The sequence below is a fragment of the Melospiza melodia genome, chromosome 21 (assembly GCF_035770615.1).
Source record: "Melospiza melodia melodia isolate bMelMel2 chromosome 21, bMelMel2.pri, whole genome shotgun sequence".
Taxonomy (NCBI): domain Eukaryota; kingdom Metazoa; phylum Chordata; class Aves; order Passeriformes; family Passerellidae; genus Melospiza; species Melospiza melodia.
In genome coordinates, this window is record NC_086214.1 from 7174969 (window position 1) to 7191293 (window position 16325).

Sequence of the window (16325 nt, forward strand, 5' to 3'; positions counted from 1 at the left end):
TGGGGCCAGGGGAGGGTGTGGGAACCCGACAAGGGGCAGCTGCTCATCACCCGGGCTGATTTAGGAAGGTGAGAGGTGTTAATGAAAGAGATTTACACCTCCTGGTGTCACATCCCCGGCTTGGTTTGGGTTGGTGAACCCTGGATTTGCTCTCCTTGGGCTCTCAGCTGCTCTCCTGGGAGCCACCACCATGGGTGTGCAGCTGTGGTGGCCTCGGGGGTGGCAGTGACATCCCTGGAAAGGTGTGAAGGGCACATCCAAGGCTGGCTCCTGCTGCTTCTGACGCCCTCTGCCCTGAGATGAACTTCACAGAATTCAGAGAATCACAGAATGACCAGGTTGGAAGAGACCTTCAAGATCATCGAGTCCAACCCATGCCCTAAACACCCCAACTAAACCCTGGCACCCAGTGCCACATCCAGGCTTTGTTAAACACACCCAGGGATGGGGACTCCACCACCTCCCTGGGCAGAACATTCCAATATTTTATCACCTCTTTCTGTGAAAAACTTCTTCCTGATATCCAACCTGTATTTCCCCTGGCACAGCTTGAGACTGTGTCCTTGACCTGAGCAAGGTGGGGAGCTGTGGATGCTGAACCAGGTTGGTGTAGGAACAGAGAGGATGGAATAAAAGCTCTGTGCTTTCTGTGACTGCTGCTGGCAGTGCCAACAGCCGCAGAGTGTCAGAACCCAGGACATTGCTCTGACTGCCCTGGAGGACCCGAGACCCTGGCAGGGGGCTCAGACACCTTGGCACAGAGTCACAAACACCTGTGCCTTTGATTTTAGCCCATGGAAACAATTACCAGCTTTGTGTGAGGAGTTACAAGCCACAAGAGTTTGAGTAGAATGATAGTGAATTAATCACAGGGTGGAAATGTAGAATTTTGGGGTTCTTAGAATGGGGATTCAAGAGGCAAGATGGAGGAATCTGGGCATGTCCTGTCCTTCTTCTCCTTCTTGTCCTCCATTTTCTGCTGTGATGGTGGCACTTTTGGATTGGTTTAGAGTAGGGACATACTGTCTAATCTAGGTGATAGGTATTGGAAACTTATTGTAAATAAAGTACATGTCGTTTTTAGTATAAAAAGATAACACTGCCCTGAGGGTGTCAGTGTGCCACAGACTGACCTACTGGACAGAACTTGGTGGGTTGGAGAAAGAATGTTATAGATAAGAAAAAATAAACAACCTTGAGAACTAGAGCTGAGGAATCCTGTCTTCTTCTTCAGTCTAGGGGCTGGAAAACTTTCTAACTTTCCAACAGCTTGGGGTCATCTCAACACAGAGCCCTCGTCACGGGAGCGCCGGGATCCCTCACAGCTGAGCCCCACCAGAGCCTGGAGCTGCTCACCAGCACACAGCCTGCTCCCTCAGCCTTTCCAGCACACTGAATATTTTCCCCATCTCAGAGGAACAAAGTGGAGACAAAAGATTAATCTTCCACGGATTGTAAAACCCTGGGGGTGAGGGTGGTGGCGTCGGTTCAGCGCCGCTGGCAGCCCCGGCAGGCTCCAGCCATCCCTGCCCTCAGCCCAGCCAGGCAGCAAACCCACGGCTCTGGGGAGAATTACTCCTCATTTCCTTATGGAAAACCAAGATTAAAACCAAAACTGCCTGTAGACTTCCATGTCTTGTACAGAGCTCAGTCAGCCCTGGCTGGGTCCTGCTCTTCCTCCCACGCCGCAGCCACAGCAAAAAAAAAAAAAAAAAAAAAAAAAAAAAAAAAAAAATAAAAACCACAAAAAACCTCCTCAGTAGCCTGGGAGGTGTTAAATCCATTCTTTTCATCTTTTTATGGCTCTCTTAAGCGTGTTTACCTCCCAAAGCTTTTACCGTGGTGGAAGCCAAGATAAATACGGAAGTTTGCCCTTTGTGTCAGGGCTGACCTAGTACAGAGGGAATCCCCCACACCTGGGGGGTGCCAGGGATGGAGCCCAGGTCCCCCCACAGCCCGGGGTGTCTGTGGACCCTTCCCTTGCAGTATTGAGTGTTTTCAGTCCATTTTCCCTCACTGACTAATTTACAGCTCCAGTTGCTAATGGTTTTCATTGATTGCTTAATTATTCGTGGGGTGGATGGTGCTGGTGTTAGCAGGGCTGCCAGATGTTCCCTTTGTAACTCTCATCTCAGCCTCTCCCAGCCTTGCCAAACTTTCACCTTGGCAGCTGGGAAATCATCCTTGTGCTCTCTTCCAGTTCTAGGACTGGCATCATCCCATGAAACTGGGAGAAGCAGGAGCAACAGCCTGATGGAGCACTGCTGGTCTGGGAGAATGTGACAAAAGGGTCAGGAGACACTGGGAAGAGCAGTGAGGGTCTCTATGCACAGTCACACAGCTTGAGCTGTCTGTGTCTTTGTTCTTGGTCTGCACAACGAGCACTAAACCAGACCTTCACCCTCTGGTGTGCAGGTGAGGCAGTTTGGGGTGTAGGACGTCATCTAAATCATGTTCAGGAGGACACCAAGAACCCACTTTCCCAAGGCCTTGCCCCAAGGGCAGCATGTTTGCCCTGAAATAGGCTGAGCTGCCTGTTAGGAGCTCCCAGACAGGCTGCAGGCTGGGGATGGGGGGTCCCATCCCACCCCTGCCAGAGTCACTGCTTTGGGAGCAGCCCCCCAGGTTTTGGGGGTGATCTATTGCATCAGGACCTCTGTGCCCCTGGTCAAGAGCACATCATGTGTTAATGTTTGCACATCACATCAATTCTTCCCAGGCACCTGGTGGAAATCACTCTAATGAGGACAGGCTGAGGTTCAGCCTCAGGAAGAGGCGACAGAGAGGGGACCTCACCCATGTCTGTCAGTGTCTGAAGGGGGGATGTCAAGAAGATGGACCAGGCTCTTCCCAGCAGTGCCAAGAAATAGGACAAGAGGTAATGGACAGAAACTGATGCCCAGGAAGTTCTACCTCAACATGAGGAAGAACTTCTTTCATTTACATTGACCCAGCACTGAACTATATGCCCAGAGAGGGTGTGGAGTCTCCCTCAGTGGAGATATTCCAGAGCCCTCTGGACACACTCTGTGCCATTGCTCTGGATGACCCTCCTGGAGCAGGAAGGTTGGACCAGATGAGTTGCTGTGGTCTTTTCCATCCTGGGATTCTGTGAACCACCCAGCCCCACGAGCCAGGCAGCTCTGGGGCAGACTCTGGCCAAGGGCAGCACTATTGCCTGGGAGGCTCAGCAGCAGGAACAGCACTTTTCCTCCTAAAACACTCCTAAGAGGCAGAGGAAGATGACTGGTGAGCTGTGCTCCTTGCAGGAGGAGCTGTGACATGCTGGGTTGAGCTCTGGAGCACCCTCTGCCTCCCACGCCTCAGCTGCGGTGAACCAAAAAAATAAGTTTATCAGACTTGAAAAGGGAACCTGCATTGCTTCAGGACTCCACTCCAGTGGAAGCTGCAAGACATTTTCTAGATATGAATTTACATAGAAATAAATTAGCCAGAGCTCCTCCCTGAGATATCTGCTGTCCCTTCCTCATGCTGGCTGCTGTCTCTGCCTGGGGCATGTTTGTGTAGAATTGGGTTTGTCACCCTCTCAGCTGGAGAGCAGTGCCAGTCACCATCAACTGCAGGCTTCTTCCAGCAACAGTGAGGAAACTGGAAGTACCTGAAAAGTCAGGAGTTGGTGTTCACGTGGGGAGAGTCACTGGGAGCAGGTTTGAGCCGGGTCATGGACAAACTGCTGGAGTGGGGGAGCTGGATCAGGCGCACTACATCAAAATGTCCTGCAGGTGTGGTGGTGGTGGTGGTGGTGACCCTTAGCTGGGTTGTAGAGTGGATTTTGGGAGCAACCCTTCTTTTCCATGTCAGGGTAACTTGTCATGGTGGTCTCTGCTGCATGGGGGAGCTGCTAAAAACAGTAATTTTGTTGCTGGAAGAGGTCATTTAAGTAGACCGTGACAAACAGGGATGCAAAGCCCTTGTGGGCTGCAACTGGAGCTCTGGCCCACCATGGCAGGAAGGGGACAGGGAACCTGGCTGAACAGGGAGTGAGACAGGTTGAAAAATTCTTGCAAAACCATAAGAGGATAAACCCATTCCTCAAACAGGGATGCTGTGCCTTGTGTGTGGGGACAAGCAGCACTGAGGAGTGTGGAGTGTGGGACGTCCCAGCCTGTCTGGGACATGCACAGTGCTCAGGTGGTACCACACAGGAGGTCCCTGGATCCTTCCTCTCTCTCCCTGCAGTGACAATTTCCATCTCACATTTCCAAGGACAAAGGCAGCCCAGCATAGCTGCCTCTCTCAGGACACAGTGCATTGGTGGCAGCAGTGTCAGTGGCTTCCACAGGTGTCAGGCAGGGATTTGTAATTCCAGGGCTCCTGCTGCTATCACACAGTGATAACCCAGATCCCACCAAAGGCAGTGGGCATGGAACTGCTGAGCTTCCAGCGGAGGGGATGGGGCATGCTCAGCTTTCAGCTGGAAGTAGGGTGCTGGAGGGGACCCAGGGAGCATCACTCTTAGGCAGCTCCCTTAGACCCCACAGCTGAGCTTCACCCATGCAGCATTCCCACCTCCTTCTATTGCTCCTGATATTTTTAATATTATTTTTGTGATGGAAACTTTACTTCTCCTCTTAACTTCTTAAGACACAGCTATTTCCTCTGGACTGTTTCCACTGCCCACAAACCTGCCCACTTCTCAGCCTGGAAATCTGACAGAACACCGACAGGCTGAGAGAGCTGGGCTGCGCAGCCTGGAGAAGGGAAGGCTCAGGGGAGACCCTGGAGCGCTGTCCAGAGCCTAAAGGGGCTCCAAGAGAGCTGGAGAGGGACTGGGGACAAGGGCCTGGAGTGGCAGAACATGGAGGAATTGCTTTAAGCTGAAGGACGGGAGATTTAGATTAGATATCAGGAGAAAATTGTTCCTTGTGAGGGTGGGGAGCCCTGGCACAGGTGCCCAGCGCAGCTGTGGCTGCCCCGGGATCCCTGACAGTGTAGGTTGGATGGGGCTTGGAGCAGCCTGGGACAGCGGAAGGTGTCCCTGCCATGGCAGGGGTGGCACTGATGTCCTTTAACGTCCCTTCCAGCCCCTGCCCCGGGCAGCAGCGGGCACGGAGCCGCAGCGCGGGGGTCCGGCGGTGCCGGGGCTGCCGAGGGGGCGGCGCTGGCCCCGGGGGAGGCGGGGACGGAGCGGGACGGAGCCGTTCGGAGCCGTTGGGAGCGGGGCGGTGCCGGGGCGGGCCCGGCGCCGGGCGGGCGGGCGGAGAGGTGCCGAGGGAGGCATCGCCGTGCGAGCGGCGCCCCGTGTGCCTCCTGCGGCCCCGGCCAGCAGCCCCGGGCCGGGGCATGGAGGCGGCGCACAGCATCCCCGTGCTCGACGTGCTCCGCCGCTTCGGGGTCAGCGAGAGCTGCGGCCTCAGCCCCGAGCAGGTCCGCCGCAACCGGGAGAAGTACGGCCCCAATGGTCAGTGCGGAGCGACGGGATCAGTGCGGGGGATGCGGGGCGGGCGTGGGACGGGGCAGCGATAACGGGACACCGGCAACGGGATACCGACATCCCGGCTGGGACCCGACCGGGACCGGGACTGAGACCGGGATCCTCTCCGCCGGGATCAGGATGGGGACCGGGATCCTCCCCGCCGGGATGGGGTTGTGGACCTGGACCCTCCCCACCGGGATGGGGTTGTGGATCGGGATTCTCTCTACCGGGATGGGGTTGTGGACCTGGACCCTCCCCACCGGGATGGGGTTGTGGATCGGGATTCTCTCTACCGGGATGGGGATGGGTACCGGGATCCTCCCCGCCGGGATGGGGTTGTGGATCTGGACCGGGATCCTCCCCGCCGGTCCCGGCAGGGTGCGGGGTGCTGCCCCGGAGCATCCTCCCGGCCCCGGCTGTGCGGGGATCGCTGGGGATGTGCCGCGGGACACCTGTTGATCAGGGCAGTGTTTACCGGCTATAATTGAAGGCTAATTGCAGCGGGTTCGGGCGGCCAGGAACGTCGGCAATTAGCGGGGTGTTAATTTCGCTGGCGGAGTGACAGAGAGCGGGGAGGGACAGCGATATCTCGTTACCAGGAAGGAAAGAGGGGAAGGTCTCGTTGCCTGCGGGTGACCGAGGGAAGCCCCAGAAGAGCCGTCAGAGGTGTCCTGGGGGGATCTCGCTCGCCCCCGCCGCAGCCCTGCCTGTGGGTGCTGTGGGACAGGGAGCGGTGGTGGGGACAATGTCCGTGTGTGTCCCGCCCTGCCGGTGTCACACTCACCCGGGGGACCCTCTGCGGGCACCTGGGCATCTTCACGGCACTGAGAAGGGAAATCTGTAAACGCTTTGAAAGTGCTCAGTGTGCCCAGGAAGGGCTGGCCGGGGTGTCCGCACCTACCCAGGTGATTTGAGGGTGGCTTTGTTCAGGCTGTGCCCGAGCTGGGTCCTTAACTCTGCATGGGAAACAGGAGGGTTGGGGTGGTGTGCTCCGGTGCTTTGGGGCAGTGAGTCCCTTCTCAAACTTCTGCAGGAGATCAGAGTGTAAACTCTCCCCTGCGTTAGAGCTTGTTGCATCTGCTTTTTGCTTGATCCTCACGGATGAGGCTTAGGGAAGCCTGAGTAGATGCTGGCAGCATTGCTGTGTGCATTTCTGTCTGTTAGGTGGGATCAGAGGGCTGTGGCTCCTCCAGCCCTGTGAGCAGCTGTGCTCAGGGCCCCCCATCCATCCATCCCAGCAGTGCTCCCTGTCCCAGGCAGCTCCAGCTCTGTTCCCTGGGCCAGCATGGTCAGGGCTGCCCTTGGGAGCTCTTGCCATGGAGCGCCTGCACAAGCTGCAAGCAATGGAGCATCACACCTGCTCCTGCTGGGCTTGATTTTGGAGAAGGGCAGCTGGGGCCCTGTCTGGTTAACTGGGAGGAGCCCCTCTGCTTTGGGGGCTGAAGGCAAAATACATCCTTAATGCAAAGTACATCCTAAATGCAAAATACATCCTAATCCAACAGGTGGCTGCTCCGATCTCGGGGTACAATTGCAGCCAGTGTCTGGCCCACAGGAGCAGGCTGAGGGGTGGTCTGTGCTGTGCAGCAGGGTGCCACCATGGGCATCACCATGGTGGGGCTCCTGGTGGCTTTGTCCCTGTGCTGTTTGCCCAAGTGAATCACCATCCCTGAGTCAGGCACGTTGGCTGCTCGGTGGCACCGGGCTCTGCCTTGACAAAGGGAGCTCAGAGCTGTGACGTAGGTGCAGAGCAGAGGGTTAGTGGTGGTAATTAGTTTGCCTTTAATTTTTTTTTTCTTTTTGCTTCCTCCTCTTGCAAGCTGTGTCTCTGTGCTCTCCTCACGTAGCAGTTTTGTTTCCCAGGCACCCCAGCTTTGGTTTCTCATGGGCTGTTGGCTCACAGGAGCTGCTGACTTTGGGGTGTCCTGTGCCTCTCACCCCCCAAGCCCAGCTCTGCTGCTCCTGTGCTGCACAGCCTGCAGTGACGTGCCTGAATCTTGAGGGCAGTGCAACCCTCAGTGAAATGTGGTTGAAGGTTTTCAAGAATTCTGAACTTCTGCAATTTCTGAGCAATATTTATGTGTTTCTCATGGTGCAAATGAGACGTAGATGGTTTACAACACCTTAAAACCATGCAGATAGGGACCTATGTGGTTTGCTTGGTTTAAAACCTTAGTGTTAAGCAGAAAGTGGGGTTTTTTCCAGCATGGTGAGAACTTGCAGGTTGTGTTGTGGCAGCAGGTACCTTGAGTGTCCTGTTTGGGAGAGCTTGGGGTGAGGGTGCCACAAGGGAGCAGCTTGGGACGATGAGCTGGGCTGTATTAAATTGCACTTCAGTTTAGCTTTAAATTAAACTCTAGCAGCAGGAGTGTGGGGCAGTTTGGTGACTCGTTTGAGCTTGCACAGAAGGGGAAGAAAAATCTTGTGTGGCTCGAAGTGCAGAGCAGGCCCTGAGCTCCAGCTACTTTCATTTTTGCACCCTCCTGTCTCACATTCATTCATTTCCTTCTAATCTTGAACTTCAAACTGCCAGTGTGGTCGTGAATCACCATCTAAAATACATCATCTTTCTGAAAATCTGCCTCCTGACATGCTTCACAGAGCTGCTGGCTGCTGCTTTTTTATTGCATTTAAAAAAATACGAGCTGCAACGAGCTCTGACGTTAAGTGAGAAGCAGCCATCATTGGTGTGACTGATGTAAAATTATTTCATTTTTTGGGGGCGGTATTCTTTTGGAGCTTAAAATTGTTGTTTTTTCATATCCAGGGCTCACAAACACATTTGCAGGAGGAAGCAGAGAGCAATAGTGATTATTTGGTATCTCCAGCTCGTGGCTGGGGAGCCAAGCAGTGTGGTACAGATTAGTGGAGTGGAAGGAGATATTTCTGCATTAGGAAGAGCTTGTGTTCTCGTTTCAACTCTGTCATCAGTGCTGTCAGCGTGGCCTTTCATTTGCCAAGGAAACTAGAGAAGCCACAGAACATTTAGGTCTCACCATGGCAATTCTGAATCTCCCAAGTCAATTTTAATTAATAAATGCTTTGGATGTCTCACATGTGCCTGGCAGGTGCTTCCCTGTACCTCATCCCATCCACCAGCTCAAGATCCACAGGTTGTTTTTTTTGTTTTTACCACAAAACTTAAAAAAAAAAAAACAAAAAAAAAAACCAACGAAACAAAAATAACTAAATGCATATCTGTTATTTTATAACAGACTGAGCAGGAAGGTATGGGCATGTACCCTTCCTAAATGTAAAACCAGGGGCACAATTTCCCTTGAAATTATTTGATTTTTGCCAAGGAACAACAGATGTAAGCAGGAGTTGCTTTGTGGACAGACAAGTGATTTTTCTGTTTTAAATATAGCTCTGATTTATCTCTTCTAAATGGATTTCTGAGTGTAAATGAGCATACATTTCAGGCAGGATATTGCAGGCATTAATGTGTATGCATAATTTTATTTGCTCCATCGGTAACCTAAATGGGCTGTGAATGTCAGCAGAGTCAAACTCGAGGCTCCAGCATAGGGGTGTTTATCTCATCTTTCATCTCCTCTGACTCTGAAGCTCTGCTGTGGTTGGAAACTCAGCTGGGCAGGGCCATCCTGCCTGTGGGGCTCCTTGGGGCTCACCCATCCTCTTCTCTCCCTGCCCTGCTCTGGGGGTGTCCCCACTGTGGTACCCCGTGTGCTGCAGATCCCAGGCCTTGCTGCAGGTGCAATGGAGCTGCAAACCAGCTTCAGCTCAAAGCCCACCAGCAAATTTGGTTGTTTTTTCCACCACACCTCCCTGTGTCTCTGCCAGCCTCACTCAGGATCCCCAAATCCCTGTGTGTATTTTCCCACTGCGTGCCCAGCCTGCCTGGGCAGGAGGAGGAGACATCCCCCAGCCCAAATCCAGCTGGGCTGTGCTGCTCCTCTCCTCAAACCCACCAAGGCTCTTTCTCAAGGCAGGAGCACACACCTGAGCCCCTGTTTTGCTAGAAACACCGCCGATAGCTGATTTATTTGCACCCTTTTTGGGGTGTGTGTGTCGGCACACGCGTGTGTCTGCGCCTGCGGCGGGGGCTTGACGTTGGATTTGCTGGCGGTTGCTAACGAGCCAAGGTTATGCTCCAGCTCTCTCTTGACAATAATAAAAAGCAAAAAAAAAGAGAAAAAAAATTCCTATTTCACGCTGAAGTATTTGAGGTGGCAGCAAGGAGAGGAAAAGCAGCATTTTCTGACTCATCAAACTCTGCGCTCTGTTCCTCTGTGCATCGCCCACCTCTCCCACCCCCGAAACACACGCTGAACACTCTGATTCATAAACATGCTACGGGTTGGGGCTTTTTTTTTTCCTCCTCCTCCAAATCCTTTCCCTGAGGAGACATGCTGAGGCATTCAAACCTTTTGAGTGCCTTCAAATTTGGGGAGAGACTACACAAAGTTTTTGTAATTGACAGGGAAACTTGGGATTTTCATCCCCGTGCCATCCTCTGAGGTTACCTGCATTCACACCTACCTTTAAAAAACACTGTGAATCAAGAGCAAGGTTCAAAAAAACTGACATCTGCTGTCTAAATGCTGCAGGAACCAGGGAAGGAAGGTTTGCAGGGCCATAAGGCATAGAAACTGCTGTGGGAGAAGGGATTGTGCCTGCAGGTCCTGTGTTTACCCCTGGGGTTGGTCTGCCTTGTGGCACAAGTGTTGTTTCATGAGTGTTTTTATTTCATTGCTGGGTTTAAAGCTGGGGGTGGTAGAGCTGGTGCTACAAAACACCGATTTAAGAGGAGCTGGATGCACTGTGCATGCCCAGATGCTGGCTTGGGATGTGCTGCTTCCAGTAAGGGGCTGGAATGTGTCCTCCAAAAACACCATTCGGAGCAAAACACCCCTCTTCTCCCAGGGTAATCCTTTCCCCAGTAATTCAGGTGTCTCTTTTGAAGTCCCTACTCCAGCCAAGGGTGTATGGCCATCCTGGAGCCATACTTGCCATCACCACAAAGTCACACCTCTGCTTTTTGCCATTTCAGCACCATTGGTCTTTCTGCATGTTTTAAACCTTTTCTTACCTCCAGATCTGATTTGCAGTGTTCCATTTCTGTGGTCATCTCCCTCCCCCAGGGTAAATCCATGAAAAATCCTATTAATAATTATGTTGCAAGTAAGTTTCCCTTTCTAAAGCTTCCCTCGAACCCATTTTTCTTGAGCGAAAAGCCTCACTCCATGCCTGCTGCTGCTGCTTTCTTCCTCCCGAAGAGAATTTTAATTTTTGAGAAGCATCCAAGCTGCTGCCTTTTCACTCTGCGTTTGATCTGCTCCTGCAGAAGGGATGGTGTGACAACAGGAGGCTCCTGGCTGTGGCTTGGCTCTGTCCTGGCACAGCCACAGCCCTGGTGATGCCCCTGAAGAGGGGCCAGGGGTACAAATGCTGGCTGAAAACAGGGCTGAGCAAGGGACACTTCAAGTGCCTTCAAGCAGGTGGTTGTTGTTTCTGGTGGTCTCTCAGGACCAAGGCTGATGCTCTCTGCACAAAACCTCCCTGGAGAGCAGCATTGCCAGGGCTGCCCTGGGATTTGCATCAGGGATCTGAACTGCCCATCAAAGGGCTGCTGGCAGCCCCAAGGTGCTTCTATTTTCACAGCCCTGAAAAATGAGGTGGTTTGATGCTTTTTTGTATGCTCAAACCTCTGGAGGAGCCAGCTTTGATTTTTCTCCTACACACAGCGCTCGCAGAGTCAGTTGGGATGCTGATACCCCTCCAAAATGTTGTTGGGGGATTTTTTTAGGGTTATTTTTTGTGAGCTATGATCCTGAGTGTTTGCATCCTGTGCCTTTTTCCCAGCTGGTGCTGCCCCACTTCTGGGGAAGGGGCCCCTCCCTGGACCAGCCCCAAAACTCCTCTCTTGGTCCATCCAGATCACCTGGGGGGCAGTGGGTGCTCCATCCTGTTAATGCTTTCAGGGCTGTTGAAAGAAGGACTGAGAAGTTAAGAGCACCACCTGGGTTGCATTCCATGGGGGATTAGGGCATTTAAGGCAGAATAAAAAACCTCTGTGGGCAGGTAATGCTGGACATGTGGGTGCTGACATTACACGAGGGTGCTCTAGAGTTCCTACTCACTATTTTTGATGGGAAAAGCCCATCAGAGCAGTGCTCTCTGCCCAGCCCCTTGCTTCTCTCTGCTGGTCAGGAGCAGTGGAGCTGCAGGCATGAGGCTGTTTTCTCCTGGGCTGGCTGCTGGGGTGTGGGTTAGGGCAGCAATGGGCTGGAAAAGTGTTCCAGAGGGGAGGCACCTGGAGTGGACCAGGAGCTGGAGCAGGATGATGTTTTCTGGCACTGCTGGCACTCATGGTCTCAGTTACAAGGTAAAAATACATGATTATCAGAAGAATGTTGGGTTTTTCTGCTAGCTTTTAAAATATTTCTTTACTTTTTTCACTTTTCACCCTCCTTTTGTCCCTTCCCCTGGTTCTCAAGGATGAGCTCCCATTGCATCTCAGCTGGGGTGAAGGCAGTGCAGGCAGCCCCTCCTGCTCAGCTGGAGCACCTTGGGCAGGAGAAGGAGCTGATGCTGAGGGCACTGGGATGGGTGGAGGAGAAGGGGCCTGGGCTGCTCTGGGTGGCAGCAGGACAGAGCTGTCTGGGCGTTCAGTCCAACCCAGTGCAATGTTAACACGCAGAAAACTCAGAAAGGACCAACCCCACATTGGTGTTGAATGGGGTTGAAGCCCATTCATTATTCTGCATATGATAATTCTTTTTTTGGGTGATATTGTTACTCATGATCTTTTTTTTTTTTTTTTCCCTGTATGTTGGTGTTGGTAGCACTGGCAGTAGAAAGTACATCAATAACCTATATTTTTAAAAAAAATCCCCAGTGCTCAGTGGAGCTGCTGTTAGTACCAGTTACCTCACTGCAAAGCAGGTAGCAGAATTTGGTCTGGATCTTTTTTTTTTTGTATTTCAGTGTTGGTAGCACTAGAAGTAGAAAGTGTATCAATAACCTGTATTTCTTAAAAAACCCCCAGTGCTCAGTGGAGCTGCTGTTAGTACCAGTTACCTCGCTGCAAAACAGGTAGCAGAGATCTGGAATCCAGAATTTGGTCTGAATCTTTTTTTTTGTATTTCAGTGTTGGTAGCACTGGCAGTAGAAAGTACATCAATAACCTATATTTTTTTAAAAAATCCCCAGTGCTCAGTGGAGCTGCTGTTGGTAGCAGCTACCTCGCTGCAAAACAGGTAGCAGAGATCTGGGCTGGAAGTGTAGAAATGTCGAAAGAACTGAGCCAAACAGCAGCAGAGAAAATTGTGGTTACTCCAGTATTTCCATGACGTGAGCGAGCACCGGAGGCTGCTCCGGGGGCGGTTAACCCTTGGCGGGCCGGGCTGCAGCGCTGCCTGCAGCACACACAGGAGGCTCCTAATTCCCTTCAGCATTCATGGGATTCATGCTGACGATCCTCTCCGTGACTGGCCGCAGTCAAGCCAGTCATCCCCTGAAAGAAGGGAGGACTCATCTGAGTCCGCTGAGATGCCGAATTAATCCTCACCAGCGATTAACCTGGTGTCTGTAACAAGCATTTGCTGCTTTGCCGTGGGAACCTCCCGGTTTCTGAGGTTTGGCTGCTCGTTATCACTCTATAAAATCCTTTTCTCTTTCTCACCCGCAGAGGTGGCGAGTGTGAGGTCAGGCTGTGGCTTGGTGGTGATCCCATCTGCCCGGTCCAGCACATCCCTGGGTATTGAGGACATAGGGTAGCATCAGTTTGTGACCTGGGATGCCTGAAAGCTGAAATGTTGTAGCTCTTGTTAAAGTCCAGATCGGTAATAGTCCTAAACCTGTGTCACTGCTCTGATCATCAAAATCCTCCTAAAATTTCAATGCTCAGGAATCTGCTGGATGTGCTGATGCAGGTCCTGGCTTTGTACCCTCTGGTCATACCTGAACCCACTTGAGATGATATATACACTTACGTATCCCATTTGAGATTTTATATACATGTTCTTCATTTGAGATTGTATATGTGTGTCCCATTTGAGACTACACATATGTGCTCCATTTGAGAGCAACATATGTCCCATCTGAGATTTTTATATCTATGCATATATATATATATATATATATATATATATATCTCCCATTTGAGATTTTATATATTTATATAATTTCCCATTTGGGATTATAGATGTATGTCTTATTTGATAACCAAAAATGTAACTTATTAACCCACTGATAACATATATATATATATTATATATATGTATTACATATCGTATCTTTTAAAAATATATATGTATATATATAATCATATACAGTATATATATACAGTGTATATATATGAGTATAATTTCCCATTTGAGATTATAGATGTATGTCTTATTTGATAACCTACTAGCATAGCTTATTAGCACACTGATAACATATATGTATATATAAAAAATATATGTATACATACATATATATAATACATATACAGTATATATATGTGTGTGTATAATTTCCCATTTGAGATAATAGATGTATGTCTTATTTGATAACAACTAATATAACCTATTAACACACTGATAACATATACATAATATATATATTTTATATAGGTATATATACATACATATATAATATATATACAGTATATATGTGTGTGTGTATAATTTCCCATTTGAGCTTATAGATGTGTCTTATTTGATGACCAACTAATATAGCTTATTTACCCACTGATAACATATAAAATTTATATATTTTTAATATATGTGTGTATATATACAGTATATATATATACAGTGTATATATATTTTTATATATATACATATATATAAAAATAAATATATATACATATATATATACATATATATACATATACATACATATATATATATACATATATATATACATATACATACATACATACATATATATATATATATATATATATATATATATATATATATATAAATTTCCCAAAATTTTCCCCCCATACAAACATTTGCAAGTAACTATGGGACACCTTTGAACAAAAACCCCTTTCTGGAGGAAAGCCAAGCCGGGGCAGTGAAAAGCTGTGTGTGTGTCCCTCTGGGAGCCGGGCGGTCCTGGCGGGCGGGGGAAGCTCTCGGTGCCGGTCTCGGTCCCGGTGCGGTGTTTGGGAGGAAATCCGCTCCTCGCTCCGCGTGTCCCCTGTGCCCCTGGGTTCCTGCCCGCGGTATTTTTGCTCCGGGTGTTTCCTGCTGTTGGAGCGCTCCGAGTGTGACAGCGGGGGCAGGGATGGCCGAGAACCCGGGCTGGCTTGTCCCTGTCCCCGAGTGCGCTCCGGTCACCCGCGGGTCCCCAAATGAACCGTGCCCGGGCTGCCTGAGAGAGCTGTTCCAGCCGCCACAGCCGCTCCGTGTCCTCCTGGGGTCATGAATGGCCAAAACGCATTTTTTCCTTTATTTTGTTTTGGCTTTTTCCCTTGCGTTTCTGGAGAAACCCCCTGGAGCGCTTGCAGAGCTGTCCTCAGAGCACATGCAGGGCTCCGGGCGTTTTGCGTTAGATGCGTCCTTTATTGTACAGGGTGGGCTTTAAAATAATAACAACAATAATAATAATATAGGGCTAAATAGGAGGGATTATGATGATGATGATGGAGGTTGTTTGTTTTGTTTTGTATCTTTCTTTCTCTGGTTTGGAAACAGTTTTCCTTGCATGGGTCGGTGATAAAAAGCAGTTGTTTTTTGGGAAGGCTGTGTGGGTGGGGGAGAGTCTCTCCTCTTCTGCTTCCTTCCAAAGGGTAGTGAAAGCTCAGAGATGCTCGAGGAGGAGCTGAGCTGGGCAGTGCTTAGCTGAGCTGGCTGGGCTCAGCTGAGCTGAGTTTAGCTGAGCTGGGTTTATCTGAGCCGTGTCCCTGTCTCCGGCCGAGCCCCAACCCCCGGGGCCCGGCCGGGCTGGATCCAGCCCAGCAGGAGCCGCCGGGCAGCCGAGGTCGGGATAACCCTCCCCTTCCCCTCACCTGCCTGTCTGCACTTTCCTTTTTCCATTCCGCAGCCTCCCGAGTCAACAGCAGGGCTAAATTAAGGAACCTGTGGGGAGCGAGTGGAAAAGTGAAAATGGAAAAGGCTGGCTCAGCAGGGAGAGGGGAAGTGATGGAGCACGGAGGGTTCCCCTCGGGTCATCCTTGGGGTGTTCTTTGGGGGTTTGCAGCTTTTCTGGGCTTTTCCACGCTTTTGAGAACCAGGGATCTTCTGTACTCCCCTCCAGAGGGGATTCCTGCCCAGGAGAAGGGGCTGCTCTGCAGTGCTGCTTCAGACCCACTCTGGGGTTCCTCCTCTGTTTATAAAGCCTATTCAAATTATTCTTCCCTTTTCCACACAAATATACTTAGATTTCCCTGTATTTACATACATATATATATATATATATATATATAATTTTATACTTATAATTTTATACTTATGCACAAATATAAGCTGGTATCATGTTTGTATACATATATGTATAATATTTCATCTTTATAGACCTTTATAAAGCCTAATTCAAATTATTCTTCCCTTTTCCACTCAAATACATTTTGATTTCCCTGTATTTTTATATCTCTCTCTAATATATATAAGATTTTATCCTTATGCACAAATATATACTGGTATCATGTTGGTATACATATATGTATAACATTTCATCTTTACAGGCCTTTATAAGGCGTAATTCAAATTATTCTTCCCTTTTCCACTCAAATGTATTTATATTTCCCTGTATTTATATATAAGATTTTTTTCTTATGCACAAATATATGCTGGTATAATGTTTGTATACATATATGTGTAATATTTCATCTTTATAGGCCTGTATAAAGCCTAATTCAAATTATTCTTCCCTTTTCCACACAAATATATTTCAATTTCCCTGTATTTATTTTATATATATATATAAG

The 16325-nt window shown here is 49.7% G+C and overlaps 1 protein-coding gene across 2 annotated transcripts in view; it reads left to right on the top strand.

Annotated features, from left to right (window-relative positions):
* The first annotated feature begins 5215 nt into the window (after positions 1-5215).
* ATP2A3 (ATPase sarcoplasmic/endoplasmic reticulum Ca2+ transporting 3) overlaps positions 5216-16325 on the top strand; it is a 60168-nt gene continuing 49058 nt past the window's right edge. For both annotated transcript variants that reach the window (XM_063174082.1, XM_063174083.1), the window contains exon 1: positions 5216-5422. In XM_063174082.1, the coding sequence (XP_063030152.1) occupies positions 5305-5422 (118 nt within the window). In that variant the 5' untranslated portion in view covers positions 5216-5304. The remainder of the gene's footprint in view (positions 5423-16325) is intronic.